Source organism: Melanotaenia boesemani, chromosome 18, assembly GCF_017639745.1.
Source record: "Melanotaenia boesemani isolate fMelBoe1 chromosome 18, fMelBoe1.pri, whole genome shotgun sequence".
NCBI lineage: Eukaryota > Metazoa > Chordata > Actinopteri > Atheriniformes > Melanotaeniidae > Melanotaenia > Melanotaenia boesemani.
The window spans coordinates 14432369-14455940 of NC_055699.1; the positions used below are offsets into that span (position 1 = coordinate 14432369).

Consider the following 23572-nt stretch of genomic DNA (forward strand, 5'->3'; position numbering starts at 1 on the left):
GTTTATTACAATTAACATTTATATTTTTGGAAGAGGAGCCAGCTAATCATTCATGTGAATTGAATGTTTGCTACATCATATTTGGAAAAGATGAGTCCACCTTTTGCTAAGAATAGTAACATTTAAAAGAAATTGTGCAAAATCGACCTCAAGCTCATAAAGCTGATACTATAATTAACTGATAATTGGAGATTTAAAAAAAAAAGAACTCAAAGAATAATTTTTTTCAGTGAGCAGAGTTAAAATATACAGTAGCTCTATTATCAATATATCTGACAGATAACAGGAGAAACAAAATGAAAAGTTGTACTAATCACTGCATCAACAGAATCCTGTGAAAATCACTTCATAAAAGCACATGCTCTATAACTATGTTAAATCTCTTGGAAAATGAGCTTATTTACTTTTTTGGGCTTATCAAGATCTGTGCAGCTCTCCTTAACAGTAAAATGTGACGATAACTATGAGCAGGTAGCCTAAGATATGAAGAAAAGATTTTCACTGGGTTCAAAAGATTCGTCCTATTTTTCATTGCTTTGCTAATGTTTATTAATCCTTGATTGGCCCTTTAGCTCCTCCGTCTTTGGACAACCAGTTTTCTCAGAAATATAGAACATATCAAGACAACCTGAACATGTTATAATATGTTAGGCCAAGGTTGTGTCACCCTTAGAGAAACAATGCTAATGTAAAGCTAATTGGTAGCATTGTCTTGCTGGATGCATGAACTCCCTCATTTGAACTAACCAATGTCCACAGTCAAAGGCTGATGGAAAATGAGTGGCATAAGTACAAATTTCAACCAAAACTAATGACATTCGCCTGAGCACAGATAGCGGAAACATTTCAGTCCTGGTACTGCTAGATCTCAGCGTTGTATTTGACACAGTCGACCATAACATCTCACTAAACCGGCTGAAAAACTGGGTTGGACTTTCTGGTGCTGCAATTAATTGGTTTGAGTCCTATTTAAAAGACAGGGACTACTTTGTGTGTATCGGTAACTGTAAATCTCAGTGAACCAAAATAACCTGTGGAGTTCCCCAAGGCTCCATTCTGGAGCCACTGCTGTTCAACATCTACATGCTGCCACTCGCTCGGATTATGAAAAACAACTAAATATGTTACGACAGTTATGCTGATGACACACAAATCTACATAACCATCTCACCAGGAGACTACAGTCCAATCCAAACTCTGATCAACTGCATCGATCAAATTAAAGATTGGATGAGCCAGAACTTCTTTCAGTTAAATGAAGACAAAACTGAAATAATATTTTTGAAGAAAGATTAAAAGTCAGTACTCATCTTCAAACATCTAAGTTCAAAACTAACAACCAAGCCAGAAATCTGGGAGTAGCCATGGACTCAGACCTAAAGTTTAGCAGTTATATTAAGACAATAGTGAAGTCAGCCTATTATCACTTAAAAAACCTATTGAGGGATAAAGGACAGATGACTCAGCGGGATTTAGAAAAACCTGTCCATGCATTTATCTTTAGTATACTGGACTACTGTAATGCTGTCCTCACAGGTCTCCCTAAAAAGTCCATCAGACAGCTGCAGTTAGTCCAGAACTCTGCTGCTCGAGTCCTCACTAAGACCAGGAAAGTAGACCATATAACTCCAGTCCTCAGGTCTTTACACTGGCTTCCTGTCTGTCAAATAACTGACTTGAAAATCCTGCTGTTAGTTTACAAAGCACTGACTGGTTTAAGACCAAAATACATTCAGGATCTCCTGGTTTGTTATGAACCAACCAGATCCCTCAGGTAATCAGGGTCAAATCTACTTTCTGTTCCCAGAGTCAGAACTAAGCGTGGAGAGGCAGCATTCAGCTTTTATGCTCCTCACAGGTGCTGCCTATTATCAAAACAACTGTTAAATTCCTCACACTGGAACTTCATTACTTGTATTCTATCTATTTTATTTTAGCTTTTTTCATTCTGTTTTTATTTAATTTACTTTTTTTCTTTTAAGAAAGAAAACTTTGTTTTCAATGCAGTTGTTATTGCTTCCTTCACCCCACTGTACTGCTTTTAATGTTTTAGGTAAAGCACTTTGAATTGTCTTGTATATGAAATGTACTATACAAATTCTGCCTTGCCTTGCCCTTGCCTTAATGTTTGATTAGTAAATTTTTTTTTTACATATTCTGTGTTTTCTGTTGCTTAATAGGTGTGGTTTAGGCATGAATACTACCTGATTAGGTGTAGGAAAATATTTTTGGGTTGGACAGATAGATGGGTAGATAGAATAGATATATGTTTTTGTTAAATCAAAGTTTAGGTATCTTCTCATATAACATTTACTTTTTAAAATTTGATCACTTCCAAATTTAAAAAACTAAGACAATAACTCAAGACTTAAAAAAAGCTATTAAAAAACATTGGTTGATATCAGTGGCTAAATCCACTTATACACAATGTATAGGCATATTGTATCACTTGAGACAATAAAGAAAATGGAAATTGATTTCTGCAGTGCCAACATGTGTTCTCCACATAATGCAGCTCTGTTTGTGGCCATATTCATTTGAATAAATATGAGTGGTACTGCACTAATATTATTTTCAATGATATTCCTTCAAATACAGCAGCATAAAAAGCATTGTTATAACTACAAATATATTAAAAACAAAATCACCATCATAACTCAATTTTAAAATGTTTCTACTGTCATATTTACTCATCATTGGCTAGTCAGTCGAAAGAGACTGAAAACCTCGTTCCAAATAAAATTTCCTCTTTTATATTTACTCATTATACAGACACTGAGCTGGCAGGTAGAGACAGATTGAAATCCTGTTCCCAAACCCAGACTTCATTTCTGGGAAGAAGAATGAGTAGAATCAGTTTTGATTAAACAGGAAAAATGCCCAAACTCTGCTGACATTTGTGGCTGTGGATTACAAACAGACCTAATCTCCAACTGGTGTTCTCAGCTCAGGAACTCTGGCCTTCATCCAGAAACACATGTAACTTCTAGGTACCTGATTAAATCAGGATTTTAACGCTTAAATATGAATTAGACATGTTCCTCACCCTGCTGTAAAATTTAAATTTGCACAGCTTTAAAGACATTTAAAATCCTGTTATTTTGAGCATCCGCTCCACTCTTATTGCTAATATGAATCCTTGCATGTGTGTATTAAAAGAGTGACACAGAATCTCTTACTGAAATGATCCCTCGAGTTTTGTGAAGGGCACTGGTAGGGATTCAGACCTCAGCTCTGTGCTCTTTTTGTCAACGCTGCTAATGAAACATGGCCACAGCTGATACAGCTAATGGCACAGAGGGAAAAAGCCATGGTGGCTAAATCATCCACAACAGCAATACAGACTGTGAAGTCTTGAAGCTTGCATTTGATTTACTGCTTACTGAAACAGCAACTAGTATAGCCAAACTAACTGTAAATCAAGCAACTCAGACCTCCTTTAGATCTTTAATGTATTTATAATTATTCAATTAAAAAAAATCTAATAATAAACACCTGACTGTATAGACAAAAAAAAAAAAAAAAAAAAGACAATTTTGAGTATTCAGGCATCTGTTTTTTTACTTCACCTGTGCATCTACACCAGGGGTGGCCAAAGTCGGTCCTCGAGGGCAGCTGTTCTGCAGATTTTCCAATGTTTCCTGCTTCAACACACCTGACTCAAATGAAGTAGATCCAACAGCCTATTAAGTTTTGCACAATAACTCATTAATTTGAGTCAGGTGGTTTTGGAGCAGGGACACATAAAAAACCTGCAGGATTGTGGCCCTTGAAGACCGGAGCTGGGCACCCCCAGATCTATACTTTATTATATTGTACATCAGGAAAGTGAATTGACTACTATTGCATACATGAAATATATCTAATAGCACATTTTATATATGCGATGAAAGAATAATTGACAGTTTCATCTAATATTATAAAGAACATATTAAAAAAGCCATTAAAATTCCTATGATTTTTTAAGACCCCAAACGCATCACTTTAAAATGTCATCATATTGAGAGCAATGTATGTTTTTCTCATCATTCTACTTAAAAGAATATTTGGTTCCTATTGAAGTTGTTGCTGGCTCATTTTCCATTATTACCAATAATGAAATAACATGCTGCCAAGTTGGAGGTAATGTAATTGGCGGTGTTGGTTTGTCTGTCTGCTTGTTAGCAACGAAACTCAAAAATGTTACGGATGGATTTGAGGAAATTTTCAGGAAATGTCAGAAATAGAATAAGGAACAGGGAATTAGATTTTGGGGGTGATCTGGATCCAGGAAATTTTTTAAAGGATTCTTTACTATGGGAAGGTAGAGATAACTTTACCATTAGAGTTTCGACTTAAAAATGCCCACAATAAATAGTTAAAAAAAAAAATTACAAAGGGTTGGTGGAGGTCTGCACTCTCTGAAGGCTTGTAGTTTATTTTATTTTGTAAGTCCAAAGAGAAAATGAGTGTCTCAACCTGGCATTGTTTTACATATGTGCATGCAAACAAATAGGACCCCATGATGCAAATTACATGTGCTGTCTCTAGATAAACATGCAAACACAGACATGCAAAACCTTTTGACCTGCACATTAGAAAAATAAAATCCCTTTCATGCAAACGATTGTGTTAATTCTAATGTACTCAAACACACAACAAATCTGCATGAGAAGTTCAAAGGACAATTACTGAGATGTGCCATAATAAGACCAAATGAGAATCAGAGGATCAGTGTAAATAAGTGTAAGAGGGGCTCTTGCATAATTACATCAAAGCACCAACATAGTGTTCTCTTTTTAGTAAGAGTCAATAAATCTATTGCAAGTCTCCAACACGAAACAGACACAATGTTTGAGACTTAAAGGATGAATAAACAGCATTGAACTAACAGCTCCTCTTCACTTGGCTACTTTATAAAGTAAATCAACAAATGGCTGACAATGAGAAGACAACAGTGAGGTAGTAACCATGGTAACCACCAGAGATGCTTGAGCAAACTGTCCAACCAGGCATCTGGCCTATATCAATGAATTTGCAAATGAAAAGGAAAAAAAAAAAAGAAAAAGAAAAAACACACACACACATACACACACATACACACACACACACACACACACACACACACACACACACACACACACATTAATACACATTACATTCAACTGTTTGGATGAGCATATAGACACACATCATTAACACACAATAAAGATACTTTAAAATTTAAGAGCTGTAAATGCATTTTTACTAAATGATACAGTGAAAAGATTTCTAACTTAGCTATTAAAGCTTAACCGATAAACAAACACACACACACACACACAGCCACTCCATGATGTATCTCATTTAACTACGAGGCTAACATCCGTAGCTGAACCCATGTGAGCAAAGGTCACATTGCCTGGCAACCACTTGAGCTTAAGCAATAGTTTTAATTATGGTCTACGGTCTCTCTCTTCCAATCTTCTGCCACCATTCACCCTACTGTCTGCCCTGCACTCTCTCTGTCTTACACACACATGCTCACACAAAACCATCAATTTCCTTTTCAGCACAAGGCCAAAAACAGCGTTAGCATTAAGTTACATCTGCTCACAACTGAAAAAATTGTGCAAGCTTCACACAATCTGTTTCAAATGGTTATTTAATGGACTGATAAAAGGACACATGGAAAATAATTGTATTAATGACTCAAAAAGTCAATACTAAAAAAAAAAAAGGAAGTAAAATGTTGGTCAAGTTCTTAATGACTGAAATGACAGATGATAATAAGGTCAGACAGGTGGATGCAATATTATTGCAAAGCCATGTTTGCATGTTGTAAACACTCTGTATGCAGTCTTCACAAATAGATGATTCTGTTTTTGAAAAGCAATATCAAACAGCCAATCAGAGAGAGTGAAGAGATTTAGTGGAACTCCTCATCAATATCCAGACAACTGATTTAAGAGTTGCTTCACATAAATAAGAAAGACTGGAAAACCTTCAGCTCTTGGTGAGAAATATTAGGACTAAAACTTATCTTACATACAATTCATTATTGGTGCATTTTAAAGAAACTTTAGTTATCAATTATTGATAATATGCTTGAATATTTGGTTAGAAAATATGCAGATTAACCAGCTTTGCACTGCAGTAGTGAACAGCTTGAATCTGCAGGGCTTTTTTCTGTTAAGACATGAAAAATACTACATATAAGTCCTTATATGTAAATAATTAATTGCTATCTTGAATTTGCATAAACACACTCCATCATTTATTATGTTCAGATCTATGAATAAAGAAATCAGCCCCACCTATATTTCACCCCTTCGCCTGACTGCAGCTGCTCACCCTTGACTCTGCTCAAACACTCTTAACTCCTCAACTTGACTACGTCAGCAAAAGCTAATAATGTGTCGCTAATGTTAGATAAACCTTGTCCCCGACCACCATCTCCGTCAAGCTCCATCTTGGAAGTTGAACAGATCCCTATATTTCCTATATGTGAACCCCCGGCTATCTGAATCTGCTGTGACTCAAACAGATGGATGGATGACATGAGATGTACTGCTACACAATAAATACAATTATTTGCCATCTGAGAGTTGCCAGATGAGCTACACCCATATGCTATTTTTGACATTTTTATATTACTATGATGAGCAACAACTAAGACTAAATGAGTCAGCTGGCAAAACTATTTCAATCTCTGGTGAAATCTAGCTCTAATTTCTCTAAAAAGTGAATAACATGAAATAAAACAAAACACAATATCACACTCTACATGATCTTCCTGACCAAGTGCGGAGGTACTTTAAGCAGAACAAATTATAGTATAACTGTAAAAGATGTACAAACAATTACTTTTATCTGGACTCACCACAACAGCGTATCTCATTGAACATTTGTTTGATTAGACACCAGTATGAAATGACAGCTGAAGAGGTGCAAAGGGTTTTACACCACTGTGTGCCGATACTTGAGATCTTTGCCTAATGTTTTGTTCTGTCACTTGGAAATCCTCAGGAGGACAGCATATACACATGAACACACACAGAGGGGAAATCCTCAGAGATGTTACATGCTTAGTGAACAGAAACACTGTTTATTTCCACACGTCAGTGTGTCTAATTCAATACCTAACCCACTCCACTGAGCTTTACACCTATTAACTCCCATTACATACAGAATTAAGACAGGAAGAATAGTTTTAGATCCATTTGCTCCTTATTAATGAAGATAAGATAAACTGAACGAAGAGCAGACTGTTTAGGAAGTGGAGATGTGAGTAAAATCAGCTGTATAATAAGAGCTTTTGATTTTTTAACATTGGCAGGTGAACCAAAAGATGAGTTGCCATCTCTACAACAGCCACAAACTCCACATGACTCCCTCTTCTGCCTCCTGCCTGCAGCTGACTCATCCCAGTCTTTCTCAAGAAGCCGCAGAAATATGTGCCATTCTCAGAGAGATTACAAGCCACAGATACACAGCTCAGGCATGTAGGTGAAACCCAATGCTATCACCACTGCTGTCGACACACCCCAGAGCTCCACTCACTTTCACACTGCCTTTTACCATAGTCCTTTTCTAGAACAAAGCACTCAGTTTGCATAAAAATCCCTGCCTCGACTTACAGATACTCTATAGGCTTCCTCTTCTGCTGCTAATTTGTGTCTTTGTAGTGCTGGATATGGTACAAACACATTTTCCAAGAGGCTATGCACTGATTTCTGCCAAAAAATATCTTTTCTGCTTTCCTACTGTCTCCCACCAGGGAAGACAAATATGTTTGAAAGGGAAGTAGAGCAAAAAATAGCTTTGAACTCTCACTGAAAATGTTATTTTCTTTAGTGTATTTCAAAACAGCTGGAACTGTCGAAGGCTGCCCTTAAAACCCAATTCAACATAACTCTGATGACATCCTCAGGTTGTCTGGTTTTACACAACTGCTTTTTCCATGTTGAGTGATTTGACAGAGCTTGATAAAAAAAAAACATAATAAATAAATAAATGCTAGGGTTTGGGACAGTGTAAAATAGATAAAAACAAAATATAGGATTATAGGTAAGAATATAACCTACAAAAACGTATCCAATGTTGAGCGAAAGACAATTTATTATTGTATGATAAATATGAGCTCATCTTGAATTTGGCAGCGCTTAAAAAAATGTATGAGGGCAATAAAAAAGCAAGAAAGGTAAAGAGTATTACAAGAAAGAGGAAAATTTTGCAACTAATTCTGTTACTCCAAAACAGGTCATCATGACTGGGAATATAAAGAGCACCTTGGAGAGGCAGGGTCTCTCAGGAGGGACCCTGTCAAAGTACATCAAATGAGACTTGATTCTGTCGTGGAAATCACTGCATGGGCTCAGAAACACTTCCAGAAATCATTGTCCGTAAACATAGTTTTTGCGCCATTTATAAATGCAAGTCAAAGCTCTATTAAGGCTCTAATTAAGCTATATTGCAAAGAAGAAGCCATTTGTGGGCATTATCCAAAAATGCCACCATCTTTTGTGGGCTAAAGCGATTTAAATAGATTTAAGCGTATGGAAAACCGTTCTCTGGTCAGACAAATCAAAATGTGCAATTCTTCGTCAGTGCTGAAAAGAATATGCAGTATTTAGAGCAGCATATGTAGCCATCCAGATGACATCTTTCTCAAAAAACACCTTGCTTATTTCAGCAAGACAGTGCTTGGAAACATACAGCTTCTACTCCAACAAAATGACTTTGTAGTGGAAGAGTGCTGAACTGGCAATCCCGACCTTTCACCAACTAAAAAAAAAAGAGGAAAGAAAGAAAAAGACCAGGCATGGTGAGCCACTAATCTTATATCAGACAAAAATGGGACAACATTTCTCTCTCAAAGGTCAAATCTGTTTTTATGCTCATTTCACATTTTGCAAAGTGTCCCAATTTTTTTTCTTTTTGAACTGTTGTTTTATAAATATCAGGATATATATATCAATTAGTACAGAACTCAATAAAATCACTTCTTTCATTACCACAGTGTCACCGGTTGACGCATGTCAGACTGCTGACGATGACTTCATATAATGGTAATGTGGTGAAGTGCAGTATAAGATCACATTACATGGTGTAATTTGATTGCAGTGTAGGTCATTTGAAAGCTGCTCACCTAACTCATCATACATGTGCCGTTGCATCAGCAGCTTTATTTATAGAGCTTTCGTATGTACGATCTGGCAATGACTCTGGTCATTAATTGTAACAATATACAGTATGAAGCACACGTGGGCAGTTATTTGATGTGTGCTTGTGAGCAGTAACATCTGATTCTGCTGGTAAAATATTTTAAATGTCACATTGCCATTGGAGAAGCACTCTTGATTCATTTTGCTGGCAGTCATTCCCACTTATGGTAACTGTACTTTGTGCCTCATTGATGCTGTATATTTTTTTAATTCATAAGGAGACAAACTCATGCTTTTGGAGAATGTGGCTGCCACATTTTTTATAGCAGAAGAGATATTAGATCATGAAGACCAAAAACAGAAAAAAAGCTTAAATGCTTCTGAAGAAGTCACTGCTGATAAAGAACTTTTTTTTATATAAATGATTCTCGAGTGGTGAGTGACTGAGGTTGTGCCACACGGCAGGTGATAAACACCAATGGAAATGAACACATCACATGTAACACACACACTTTTTATATTCCCAGGATCTCCCATTCTCTTTGAATCATTTGCTCCTGTTTAAAACATGCTTGTGGGTGAACACACACACACATTTAGGAGAGATGATAGTGTGAGTGAGATGGCGGGCTGCTATATCAGTGTTAGGACGGGTATATATTCCTGGCTGGTGCTGATAAGCCAACTAATGCCTTGCCTTATTTAGGCAGCACTCACTGCTGACACACTAGCAGAGTAGCACACACTGCATGTGCTCTGTATATGTTTGTCTGACAGTCTGCGTGTTAGTGTGTGTGTTTGTGTGTGAGGTGTTCCTGAGCGGAAATAGTTGGGCTCTGAATAAGTATGCATATAGATAGAAGTGCAGAATGTGTGCTTTATGTCCTCTGCAACTTTCTATATGACTCTCAGTATTGAAATGACTATGATTTTTAAAAAATGGACAGATTTGTGATGTTTCTGAAAACATTTTCTGCTCTCTTGTCCTGACAAATGAATCAATTTTCAATCTTAAAATCCCACAAAATAACACTCAATGACATTAAAAAGCAAATCCAAATCCATTCATAATTTATTGTTGTGTACAAACAGATTGTGAACTAAAATCTATTTTTAGGGTCATAAACTCACTGCCCTCCTGTGGATAGGCTAAATAACAGTGTCTATATCAAGTTCCTTTACATTTTCTTTTATTCATCAGTTGAAATTTCTTCAAAGTGTATATCACTGTCCTATTTCTGTGGTTTTAGTCTGGATGAGTCATTAAGGCCCCCTCTAGAACATGCTCTTTTTTTAATGGGGTGGCAAACAAATCACTGCTCAGGTATTATGCAGATGTGTCCATAACGATGTCATGAAGTTCAGAAAGATAACGCCAACTCCACAAATGAGGTTTTTGAGGCAAATAAATGCCTTTGTTGCAGACTTTGTAACCCTGAAAACCTTTTACATACACAAAAAACCTTTATAGTCCAATAAAAACAGAAAGAAAGAAAAAAAAAAACTAAACTAAAAACATATGCTGACCAGTCATGGTTAGCTGTGTAGAAGCATTTTCAAGATAATACAGCACTAGATAACAACCAATTACTTATAAGCATTTTATATTTGCCAAATTTCACTAAAATATTATGGTATATATATTAATAGAACCAGAACTGACTGAAAACGCTATCGCTTGCAAACATTTTGATAATATTTAAACTTTTCTGACTGCTCAGGAGAAAATACAGTATAGGTGTCATATAAGTGTTTCCAGTTAGTTAACTTTTAACTACAGCCTGCAAAGCAAACAGTACTATCAAACAGAACACACACAGCTGGATTGCATGCAAAGACTGGCTTACAGAAAGTCTGTTTGGCTGTTTTAGCACAGTGGATATACTGTGTGCCTCATTAAATCAATATACACACATTGTTCTACTTCTATTCTTTGCAACTTTTGTAGGGTCATTTGATCTCCTGGTTTATGAGACAGCACAGAGAGTAAAGGTTTAGGCAGGAGGCTGATGGGTGAGAAAGGCCAATTCGGTACATTACACGGCATATATACTGACTTACCAAGATACTTAAACTGCTGATCTGTAACAAAAAGGATTCATGGGGGAAGCATCATGACTCTGTAAACTTTTCGGTGACACGGTCACTTATCTCTGTTCACAGGCCTCATATAACCACACCACACCACAAAAACACAAACACCCACATGGACATACTGAAAGAGCTGTGTGTCCATTTTACACAGATAAGAGCAGCACCACAACTGTGAATGAGGGACACAGAACTCCACTCCACCGCATCACACCGGCTTCCTATCGATTGGCTCATCACGAGCATGAGGTCATCAGCTCCACCCTAAAGGCTGATGGGATAGCTCCTCTGTACAGTAATTCACAGGGGAGGGGCAGACGTGTCCTTGCCAATTAATTTTTTTTATTCTGCTCTTCTTTTATTTTTGTTTGCTCCAGATTTCGTTTAAAAGCTCCAGTTCAGCAAATTTGCTGCATCTCTGGTCATATTCAATAATAATTTATACCACGGCTTTTTCATTTCAAACGGCTGTATTCTCTGTATGCTGCTGCTATCTCCCTCCCCTCCTCTGATTCCCACTGCCTCCACATTCAAAGACAGAAGGATCATGTGACTAGAACTGGATCAATATGAGCACATCTTTCACCATGCACTGTATCGTACCACAAGACTTACATAACATGCTTTCAACCTGCCATTCTGGATGTTTGTCACTCTTAGAGGAAGATGGAAAAAAAAGGATCTTAATTATAGTCACAGGCTTTTTTTTTTTTTTAAGATTTCCAGCTGCACCGGATACAGAAACACATCCTATCCAGTAATTTAATCACTTGCTTCAGAACAGGGGACCTTGTTTGCTGCCATAAACACTTTGAATGAGCTGACTGCTTTCACTGTTGTTGCTTTAGTGGTACAGGTCAGGTCATGTGCCACCTTCTTTGAACTACTGCTCTCTTTCAAACACCAAAGAGGATATCGCATGGTTCATTCTATCGAAGCATTATCCATTTCTCTCTTTTCCCTGTAGGATTAGCTCAACCTCACTGGCCTCCAGTGACCCGGATGGAGAGTTATTATATTGTGGGTCTTATCTGCAGAGCAAACAATATGCTGCAGTTTAATATCATACATGTTAAATCTGCCTTATGTAACCTGAATCGTATATCCTTGAAATCTGCAAAACAAAGCATTTTACTTTATTGTACTTTGAAAAAAAATCTAAATAATACAATAAATCCTGCTATTATGAGAGTTTGCTATTATCGCATTGCTCTAAATAACTGGGTTCAACCATGAGAATTTTAATACTGAGCATGTGCATTTTATGTTGCTGGATAAGGAAGTTGGATGGCTGCTTATATTTAGGCAGAAATGTGCAAAACGTCTAATAATTTTCATTAAAACTGACATAAATGTTGGAAAATAGCCAAAATAATTTTACTTTTTCTCTGTCTTAATCACTTTCAATGGATTGAACTTGGAGATGCCTTTTTGTATGTATAACAAGCAGCGTCAGTTTGTCATTCAGGCTGTTAGATGATCTGTTTCCTTGGCACAAAGTAAAGTGTTTAAAATACAATTAAATTAGTAGCCATGAATTGTGTACAAGTGTTCTAGACTTTTTTTCTGCTCCTTAATTCTTGTCCTTGAGGGCTGCTGTTCTGCAGGTTTTAGATGTTTCCCTGCTGCAACACACCTGATTCAAATAAAATTAATCTCCAACAGCCTAAAATGTTTCATTCATTTCATTTTAAACAACCAAACTAATTTAAACTTTTACAACTAATCAGGACAAAAGCCTGATTACACTGATTACTTGATGCATTCAGATGAAAGTCATATTGTAATTTATTAAGTCTCAGTTATTTAAATGAGTCTCTGACTCATGCTTTTTACGTTTTTAAATTGTTTTCCTACATGCAAGTTCACGTGTATCCCTTATGAGATCAAGAACAAAATCACAACATATTGAAAGCTTGTCATAGCTTGTACACATTCATTCAATAGTTTAACCATTTCCTTATTCAATGAAACCACAGGATGTCACTGCAATGCTGTGTAGCCCAGCAGGAGGGAGACTTCAAATGAAAAGGTCACATCTCATCCACCTGTTAAAGAGCAGATGCCACATCAGAGCAGCACTTGGCATAGATGGCAGGTATGGCTATACTGCTCTCACACATGAACTTACAGACACACAAATCATGCACACAACACACACGGGAGGCCTGCCCCCTAACCCTGAGAATGAAAAACACGTGCAGAGAATAGAAACAGACCCTTCACCGGGGCTGATTGCATCGGCAATGGTTAAGCCTTGACTGCTGATGATGTATAAAGGTCGGAGCTTCAGAAATGAGACGCCTTTTATACAGGATTAGGACTTCTACCAGGCTACTGCTGTGACTACTCAATATCAGGAGATGCTTGCTATGTCTTTGTTGTGTGTTTACAATGTATACTCCCACATGCACACACAGGAGCATGAATGAAAACACGCACATGCACAAAAAAACACTACAGTACCTGGAAGCAGCTATTTCCACCTTACTCCTTGCAATGGCTGCAGCCCTCTGTGCCCCCTCCACAGCCCGATCTACCTTCTCTTTGGTTTTGGGGTTCTTAAGAGGAATCAACTGCTTTCGTATTCCACGCACCAGCACATTATTTTTGTACTTCCCTTCTTCTTTGGTGCCATCTGGGAAAACTGTACACCCGTAACCGTGACGCTTGTTGTTAAGCCATTCTCCTTCATATTTCATCCCGTTGGATCTCTCTGAAACTCCAAATCCATTCCGCTTGTCATTCTTCCACTCGCCCATGTAGGTCTCAGTTGTGGTGGCATCCACATGGTCCTCCAGAGGTAGGTCCTCATCTGCCAGCTCGCCATCACCAATGGATATGGTAGAGTTGGCGTCGCTGGAGCTGATGCGGCTCATGGTGGCGTCACTTCTTGCAGAGCTGCGTTTGCTGGAGATGGAGGTCCGAGAGTCAGACTTGCGCAACTGGCGGAGGCTACCGAACAGCGAGCCACGGCGGAACAAGCCCTTCTTCTTTCCGGTGACGACCTCGCTGTCTGAGTGGAAATTAAGGACGAAGCCGCCACGACTGCCTGTCGGCGTGTCTGCAGGGGAGGAAAGGTCGTGGAGCACTGTGCCGTTACTCTGCTCGGAGCGCAGGGAGGCCATAGATGTGCGAAGTGGAGAGCGGATGACGGTAGCCATGCCGTAGGGAACACTCTGACGGACGCCATAGCCATGGCGCATCCCACCCATCCACTGGCCTTGATAGGTACCTGAGAAACAGGCAAACATAAATAAGAATGTTAAAATAGTCACAGTCACTGTAAAAAAAAAAAAAAAAAAAAAAATTCATAATGCTAAAAATATGAATGACCATATCTCCACATGATATTATCTGCTATGTTTTTTTTTTTACTTTTCCCAAGTGAAAAAATTTGAATATGAACGGAATCATGGAGATGTCCTTCTGTTCCCCATGAACTCCATAAAGCCTTGGCTGTGAGGTAATAGCTGAGGAGGTCTGGATGCAAGGAATAAAACAGTCAAATGCTCCTTTACATGGTAAAATATTGAAGGGGAGTACATGGACCAACACTGGTGACAATATCTGATTCCATTCATGCTATTAGTTGAGAAGTTCATTTTAAGTTGTAAAAGCTTTTGGGTCATACTGGGTAATATTTCCCCCTATAATGTTTTTATTTGACCATTTCCTTTACTGGACAACCTAAGATAGCCACACACTCTTTATATCAGCAATGAGTTGTTAAAACAGCACGGAAAAACAGATGAGCCTTGTGTATAAATGTGTAGAGTATGTCAGCTAATGAAATGTTTTTTCTCCTTCTCATCAGTGCTGTGACTGTTAGCATAGCTAACCCAGTCAGAGACATTTGATTAAGACACTGATACTGAGGATCACTTCGGATGATTGTGAATCACTTAGCTGGAAGCCTGTTTTCAGGCAGCCACTGACAGTAGGCAAATTCACCACCATCCGTTTGTCGCTGACGACAGGGAATTGCTATGAGTTGCATAATGAGGAGAATACTTCATTAATCCCATTTGGTGTGGCTGAGCCCAATAAGCATGTGCTGGCCTACCATAGCTTCTTCAAAGCATCATATTGCAATTTGAACCCTAATAATAAAAAAGGCTTGTTATTCCATTTCTTGAATCTCATTTAGCAACACCAAGAAATAACCTAACATAAAAAAATGATACACTGCCTGGCCAGGAATTTAGATGGATAAACAGTGTGAGATTAACAGGCTGGCACTGTGTTGCAGTTCAGTTCAGTGACCCTGCAGATCAAGTTATCAGGATGCTGTGGGCCCAGACGGCCAGATGTTGTGTAGATCCTCTAGGATCAGCTGATTTCCCGGGCCCAGCAATTTGTACCCATCATATGTGAGGCATTTACTCTGCACCATAAGGCCTCAGTTAGAGGAGATGATGCTCACAAATCACCCAGAGACTTGATGTTTTATAACAAGAAAGGACCATATGTAGCGCAATAGGCCTTCTGAAGCATTGGCAGGCATTAACCTTTTTTTTTTTCAAGACAGCTTGAGATGTTGTCTCCCTGATCAGATGCAAATGTTGACATAAACACAACACAGGAGCATATTAAGAGTGAGTTGAAGCTACAGTCAGGGAGAGGTTTCACTAAGCTCTCACATTCAGAAAGTCAGACTGTTGGACCTGTTTGTGAATTAAAATGGCTGAAAGCTTAAATGATGGATCAATTTCAGCTCTGTGCAAATGTTTACATGAAGTTATATGGAATCTGAACATCTTGTTTCCATCAAAGCTGTCTCCTTTAAGAAAACAAAACAAAAAATAAGTGTCTAGGTTTTACAGGCATTAAATGAATGGATATGTTGTTAGTACAAAATCACTTCTCCATAACTTCCACTGTGGTGGAGTTTTACTCCAGGAGCAACCGGTAGTTGCCAAATGAAATGTGGCTCAGAAAAAGAGAGGGACCATTATCCCAAACAGTATCCCTAAAAGTTATTGCCATCCAGAATTAAAGGCAGTTTTTGAGGCGGAAACGACGGTGCACTTGATCACAGAGCGCAGTGCGCAATCTTAGTTTGCAACTCATCTCATATCAGATGAAGATCCACGCACTGATGTATTAACATTAGCATCCCTGGGTTTGTGTCTGAGCATCCTACACATCAGCTACATAACACATCATCAGTTAAAGCGACACACACGTTAAACAAGCACATCCTTAAAATCTGTTGTCTTACCTCCATCGCCATAGGTTTCGACCCCATATCCATCCTGCAGCCCGTTGCTCCAGGTACCCTCGTATCTAGCAGGTGTGTTGTGGCTCTGTCGGACCCCGTATCGACCCTTAAAACCATGACTCCACTCTCCTCGGTAGATCCACTTTCCTTTATTCTCCACACCGAGCCCGTGACGCTTCCCTTGGGACCAGTAGCCTTTGTAGGTATTCCCGCTGGGCCAGGTGTACACCCCTACTATCTCAAAGCCGTGCGACCAGGACCCGGCGTATTCGCCTTGGCCCTTGGGTCCGGTGCAGATGCCGTGTCCGTGGGCTTTGCCATCCTCCCACCCCCCGCAGTAAGTGCCACCGTCGTCGAAGTCAAACCTTCCGCCCGTCATTCAGATAAAGGCTGGAAATAAAGCAGATCGTGCGCTGCTGCAGACTCAGGCGTCTCCAGGACCGAAGCTGGGTGATCCAGGACCGGTGGTGTAATGAACGGGCAAGCCAGCAGGATGATGACTAGAGAAGCAGAAAATAGGAGGGTGAGGACAGTGGACTGGTACTTCCAGACACCGACATGTAATTCAAAAGACATGCGTAATGGCAAGAGTAAAGGTATGAATGGTGGGCGTCATTTACCGGAGGCGCACTCCGGATTCTCCGTTGTGTGTTGTTCGTCTCCCCCCTCTCACCCACTGACCACAGAGGGAGAGAGAGAGAGGTATGGAGACCCTGCTGAAGAAAGGCACCGGGCCAGTTGCAACGTCACGCCACAGGGACCTCCCACTCTGCTCTCTCCCTGCCCCCCACCCCCCTAAATAAAAAAAAAAAAAAAAACTTGAAGCATCAACCCAACCAAAAATAAGGAACATCTATATTTATGCCAAACTCAGTTTCACATTTAAAAGACGCGCCTCATTCCCCACAGGTGTAAATTCCGACAGTAGCTGCATTACTGCCAGAATTATATCTGTCTGTCATTGTCAATAATGGGATTATACTAAATTAATCTCATCGCTTGTATTATGAAATAAGATTCCAGGGCTTTTTTTTTGGATGATAACTTATAACTTGATTTGGTTAAGCCTTGAAATGTACACTTAAAATTATGGTATTAAGGAATCTTAAGGAGCATTGGTGCATAATTTAAATCAACATGAATTGACATCTCCTTACTGGACAGTAATGACCTTTAACTTGAGTACTTGATGAGCTCGAAACCAGAGGCCAGAAAATGAAAGAAAGGTTGAACAGCGACATCTGCTGTCCAGATGCATTTATTGCAATGAAGAGTGGGGGCATTGTTGAACTGTTATGAAAAAACATCTTTAAATCTTGCACTTTAAGACTGAATTGTGCAGATTACCTGCAATGTAACCTAGATTATTTATTGTAAAGGTTTTTTCCAAAGATCATGGTCACATTTTTTTGTGAATTTAACGTGAGGGACATAAAACATAACATAAAATTATAAAAATATAATTGTGACACAAAGGACATACAATGGTTTAAAGCTGTTAAAAAGCCAGCTAAACTTAGTGCAGAAATTAATAAAATTTGTGTTTGGTTGATTATTTTTCCCTTTTGATAATACCGATTGGTACTGTATTATACAGTCATGAAAAACCTGATTCATTTTTACAATGAGGTTTTATTTGTAAGAGTTTTGCTGCTGTGAAATGAACAAGATAGATAAATGTAGGGGTAGTGGCCCCAAAACATATGCAGAATTCCTCTGCAATACTTTCACGTTATTCACACTTGTTTTGAAATTCAAGTACTGCCAGGTGTGTGCCAGTCACAGGTGTGACTGATAAATAGACATAACAAAATGAGTTTCAGGAGTCAATGGCGTTGCTATCCCCAGAATCAGAGACCTAACTCCATCCTCCAGGATGAAAACAGTCCCCCCACAGAGCCAGGATCATCACAGAGTTCTTCTATAATCTAAGAGTGGAGGATCGAATGACCTGCTGTGAGTTCAGACCTCAAACCAATTAAACGCTTGTAGGATCTGCTTGGGCATGCTTCATGCGATATAGTGACCAATACAACCAGGTTGACCTAGAACAATTCCTGCTTGAGGTATGGGATGTCCTCCCACAGCAAAATATGACCAAGCATGATGCATGATGTGTCAAGCTGTTGTGACTATGTATGGATTTTCACACACTACTGAAACTGACAGTTTAAAAAGAAAAAATAAGTAAAAATGTGTTGTTTTACATTATTATTGTGAGCATCATTCAATCCACCAATACTCAAAACAAGAGAGGATACCAATAGGAGAATATTACAGGGAATTATGGCACATTTTTGGGGGGGCAACACATTTAACTGTTTTGCTCATTCCCCAGAACCACGAGTAATACCTCGCTGTAAAGGTGACTAATCAGGCTTTTGGTATTATAAAAGGGGAGGAATAATCAGACAGCAATTTGTATCAAACAGCGATATCTTTGCATTTTGTTATACGTTTTTATAGTACAGTATATTAACTGTCCTTAATCTGTAACTAATAGACGGTTGAAAAAAAATCAATTTAATCTGTTTCATGCTTAACTGAAAATATGAATCGCATGCAGAGGAGTGTAACTTAAATCGCATTTAAGTTACACTCCGCGCCAGTGGGGGGAGCAACTATGTCACCAGTGATGCTGCGCGCTCCCGTCGCTCGTTCCTATATCCTAACAGCTGAAATGGCGTCTGAAGACGGCTCTGAGATCAAAGATGAGAAAGCAGCTCTTATAGAGACGAGCTCTGAGCAAGATGAAAATCAGCAACGTGTCACGGTTGCTGAAAAACGAGAATCAAAACTAACGCTTTATCACTGGACTCAGTCTTTCAATTCTCAGAAGGTGAGTTAGTGTTACTACGTTTCAGCACCACAGGTCAGTGGACAGCTCCCAATTAATTTATAAAAGTACACAGTGGGTCTCATCTCTTTGGATGGTTTTAGATCTACACAACATCTTCTCTTAAACTATAGTTGATCTCTACTGACAGCTCCACGCAATTTTTCAGGTACGTCTGGCAATTGCAGAGAAAGGTTTGCACTGTGAGGAGTATGACGTGAGCCTACCACTTAGTGAGCACAACGAGCCGTGGTTCATGCGTCTGAATCCTAACGGCGAGGTGCCGGTCCTGGCCCACAATGACAACGTCATCTGTGATCCAACACAGATAATGGACTACCTGGAGCAGAACTTTAATGATGGTGAGAATAAATGTGGTGGAAGTGGTTGTTGGTGTGTTTTTGACAAGCAACTCCTATTTACATCATTGGGCTATTTTTCTTCAGTGCATTCTTGTTTTATCATGTTCGTTGTGGTTTTTATTTTATTTCACTTTACTGCATGCATATTGATTTTATTTGTGTTTAATTTTTGTCTTTGTTTGCATTGACCCATGGTAGCTATATTCTAAGAATCTGCATCCAGTTGACTTTAGTGGAGAGAATTCTGGTAAGCATAAGCATGGAGTTACTTGAGTTGATACCTGAAAGTGTTAAAATGCTCACTCATACATGACATCCTTATTTTTTTCTCCTTCAGTCTAGTGTGTTGTATATGTACTCACATGTATGACTTGAACTCAGTGTTTTTTGGAGATAGGAAAGTATAGGAACACACAGCAGCAAATTACATAAGTATTTTCTTATTTTCATAACTTTCTTATTCCCAGAGGACATTCCCAAGCTGGTTCCTGAAGAGGGCAGTAGGTACTTTCTCAGAGTGCAGCACTACAGAGAGCTGTTGGACTCATTACCGATGGATGCCTACACACATGGCTGTATCCTCCACCCAGAGATCACTGTGGACTCCCACATACCAGCATATGCTGCCACGTCTATACGAAGTAAGATAGTCTGAGATGAACAGCAGTATAAGTTTGACGTTTTACCGAAGCTTCCACTCGCTCCACTCTGCTTCTACTGAATGCAGCTGAAAACCTCTGATTCTTATCCACATGTTTTATACTTCAGTTCAACTCAATTCAACTGAATTAAATTTTAATGCAATTAAAAAAACTTTATTTGTCCCAAATACCCATACATATACAATACACACAACACATATACATATCTACATGCATACGTATACACAAGCACACATATACACATGCATATACAAAACTAGACCTAAAATCTAGTTCATGCACTGTTTTGTATCAAATGCTTCTTTGTCTTTTTTTCTGTCTGTTGACAGCACAGATTGGAAATACACAGTCTGCCCTGGAGAAACTTGCTGAGCAGAACCCAGAGCTTAAAGATGCATATATAGCAAAACAGAGACGCTTGAAAGTAAGTTACCCAAGTTAGCAGAATGCCTAATGAACAAAGATGTTTTTGGGAATTACAGCAGAAGTTATAGCCTCCAAATTCTATAGCAGCCCATTGTCCATTTTAACCACATTCTGACTGAATAATCTGGACTTTAGATGGGTCTGTCGCCCTTGCTGCACTCTGATATAAAGATGCGAGCAGTGTCCAAAATCATCTCCCTGTTCAGTCATCCACTTCTTCCTATATAATAGGTGTTGATCGTTTACTCAGCAGAGCAGTAAATTAAGCAGTGAGACAGCAGAAAGTAGTATTGATGGCATGGTCAATCATTTTTCTGTGGAACTGCTGAGGGCACAAAAAGAAAAAAAGGAGAATACTCTAAACATATGGCTAATAGAGTAGAATTAACAACATAAAATTTAACATTAAAATGGAAAAGGTAAGGGGCATCATATGAATAATAGGCATTGAGGCATTTAAGGAAAATTAGATGACACAGTGCTAAATATTGGCATGACACGACTGATGGGTGCTACTCTTAAAGAATGAAATCTGATCACTGAAGAAAAAGTGCTAACTAGCTAGCTAGAGCTGGCAGCTATGGCTAAGTGTACTTGAAGCTAATCCTATACTTTTCATTCCTCACAAGATGCTCTATGTTGATTTTTTTTAACAGCATCTTAAACAATCAGTTTTGATATTTCATAAAACTGAGCCAGTAACTAAACTAAATCAGGACAAATCAAAACTGCTGCTTTGTTAGCTAATTTAGCATTTACTGTCAGGATCACTCTCAGCTTTTGATTACGTTTGCTTTTTATGATTCGATTTATGCATTGCACTTAGCAGTTTCATGTGATATATGTAAAGAACATTTTTTCTGTCCTATAGTATGCTATATAACCATTTGTTGGTTGAAAATCTTTGCTAAGTTACAAATCCCATAGTCTACAACAAATGGTTTACTTCTCTCCAGTTGCAGATGCTGCTGCTGTGGGAAACATTGAAATGACATGAGATTTATCAGAATGCTTTTAGGCAGGGGCATCACCATATCCCATCATTGTCAACAACAGTAAAAAGAAAACAAATTAAATTTAACATTGTATTGGTAATAATAAATATAATATTGTAAGTAATCCATTGTTAGTCTCTTCCAACATAGGGAAGGGGAGCTGCAGTGCACAGCATGAGAGAAATAATGTCACATTTAAAATTTGAAGTCCAGAATGTTCCTCAATTGTCAATGTGCTTAATGAATTCTTCTATGCACCTTTCTCTGTAGTCTAAGTTGTTTGACCATGACAACATGAAGTACCTAAAGAAGCTCCTGGATGAACTGGAAAGTGTGATGGACCAGGTGGAAACAGAGTTACAGAGGAGGGTGGAGGAAACACCAGGTATACACAACAGCTTTTCACTTAGCAACCACTGTTGTGTAGATTTTGATATTTGATAAAAAATAAACAAGACATAGTTTTTATTCTACCTATATTGTTCTCTGTTTACACCTTGTAGAGGAAGGCAGTCCATCCTGGCTGTGCGGTGACTTCTTTAGCATGGCCGACGTCTCCTTAGCAGTCACTTTACATCGCCTAAAGTTCCTCGGCCTCTCCCGTCGCTACTGGGGCAACGGTAACCGTGTCAACGTGGAAACATACTATGAGAAGGTGGTGGAGCGCCCAGCCTTCAGGAGAGTACTGGGCCACGTCAACAACATCCTCATCTCTGCCGTTCTTCCTGTAGCATTTCGTGTGGCCAGGAAGAATGCCCCAGTTATTGTCGGTACCACGTTATTGATCGGGATTCTGGGAGGAGCTACATATCTCGCTTTCCTCTACATGAAGAAGAGGCTGACTTCCTTCAGCTGAGAGAGGTTGAGATAGCTTCAGACTGAACTAAATTGTTTATGACTAATAAACATCAGTAAATGTGTAACTGAAAAAAACATTTTCTGCTTTGCTTATTGCACACAATGCACTTTTACCCATCTTTAGTGACTACTGCTTTATAAAACAAAAAAACTAACTTGAAGAGCTTATGTTTTTGCATGGTTTTGCATTCTCTGTAATCCTATACATACCAAAGCTGGTGAATCAATCTTTAATCAACATAGAATTTACATGATATGCTTTGTTAGGAAGTGTAATTGTATGCCATCCTATATGTTTGCAAACATGGGTGGCCCAGAATAGATAATAGAGATCAGATGGTTTCTTTCATTTAAAGTACTATGAAGGTTCTCTTGGCTATCTAAATGGGAAGGTTGTTTTTACAGTCCATGTGGCTGCACGTGAATTCCTGCATGGGAAACCTCAAAGTACAATGATTTGAACCTGCAATAATAACATAACAGTGACACAGATTTAAACAAATACAAGTCGACTTGCCCACTTTAGCAATGAAAACAGTTGCTGTCTGAATGAATAGGAAACCACGTCTAAGGTTTACTGGATATGTTGAATGGATTAAATGCCAAAATGGTTCATTTAGACATCTTGATATGTGCTTAAATTGTTGTCAAGTGTCTAATATGTTTTGCCTGCTTGCCATTGTTGTTTATTGATATTTGTATGCTAGGGAATTAAAACAAGTACACTTGAAGCCCACAGTGTTCTTTCTGTGACAAAGTTTGACAGAAGGGAACTTACTGATCTACCACACAGTTTAACTGCTTTAAAAAGTGGTTTTACAAATCACAAAAGCTTTGTAGATGTCTCCAGTCAACACATATCTTTCTCCACAGTATTTCGATGAACGTGCCATGTAGCAATAGTTGATTATTTCTACAGCATAATTTATACAAGCCATCATGCCCAACATCTGTCTGAACTTAAACTGCCACTGGCATAATAGCATTAGAAAC

At 38.7% G+C, this 23572-nt stretch overlaps 2 protein-coding genes across 4 annotated transcripts in view; one reads left to right on the forward strand and one right to left on the reverse strand.

The window, feature by feature from the left end:
• Nucleotides 1-17145, reverse strand: part of jph1a (junctophilin 1a) — a 36607-nt gene extending 19462 nt beyond the window's left edge. Inside the window, exons 1-3 of one of the 3 annotated variants that reach the window (XM_041968817.1) lie at nt 17061-17145; nt 16441-16940; nt 13683-14451 (exon numbers count right to left, since the gene is read on the reverse strand). In XM_041968817.1, the coding sequence (XP_041824751.1) occupies nt 13683-14451; nt 16441-16819 (1148 nt within the window). In that variant the 5' untranslated portion in view covers nt 16820-16940; nt 17061-17145. Of the gene's footprint in view, nt 1-12860; nt 13265-13682; nt 14452-16440 lie in introns of those variants that run through there. The other 2 variants (XM_041968818.1, XM_041968816.1) reach the window with 2 other exon arrangements.
• A 1800-nt stretch (nt 17146-18945) lies between these two features.
• Nucleotides 18946-23310, forward strand: gdap1 (ganglioside induced differentiation associated protein 1). The gene is made up of 6 exons (XM_041967493.1): nt 18946-19279; nt 19446-19638; nt 20106-20279; nt 20630-20724; nt 21992-22106; nt 22225-23310. The coding sequence occupies exons 1-6, from the start codon at nt 19064-19066 to the stop codon at nt 22575-22577; spliced, it is 1146 nt and encodes a 381-aa protein (XP_041823427.1). The 5' UTR covers nt 18946-19063; the 3' UTR covers nt 22578-23310.
• Nucleotides 23311-23572: the final 262 nt, after the last annotated feature.

Excerpts from the sequence above, each read along its gene's own strand:
- gdap1 (XM_041967493.1), top strand. The coding sequence starts at position 19,064 with ATGTCACCAGTGATGCTGCGCGCTCCCGTCGCTCGTTCCTATATCCTA. Across the intron at positions 20,280-20,629 it reads TGCTGCCACGTCTATACGAA|CACAGATTGGAAATACACAG; the intron begins GTAAGATAGTCT and ends GTCTGTTGACAG. Across the intron at positions 20,725-21,991 it reads CAAAACAGAGACGCTTGAAA|TCTAAGTTGTTTGACCATGA; the intron begins GTAAGTTACCCA and ends CTTTCTCTGTAG.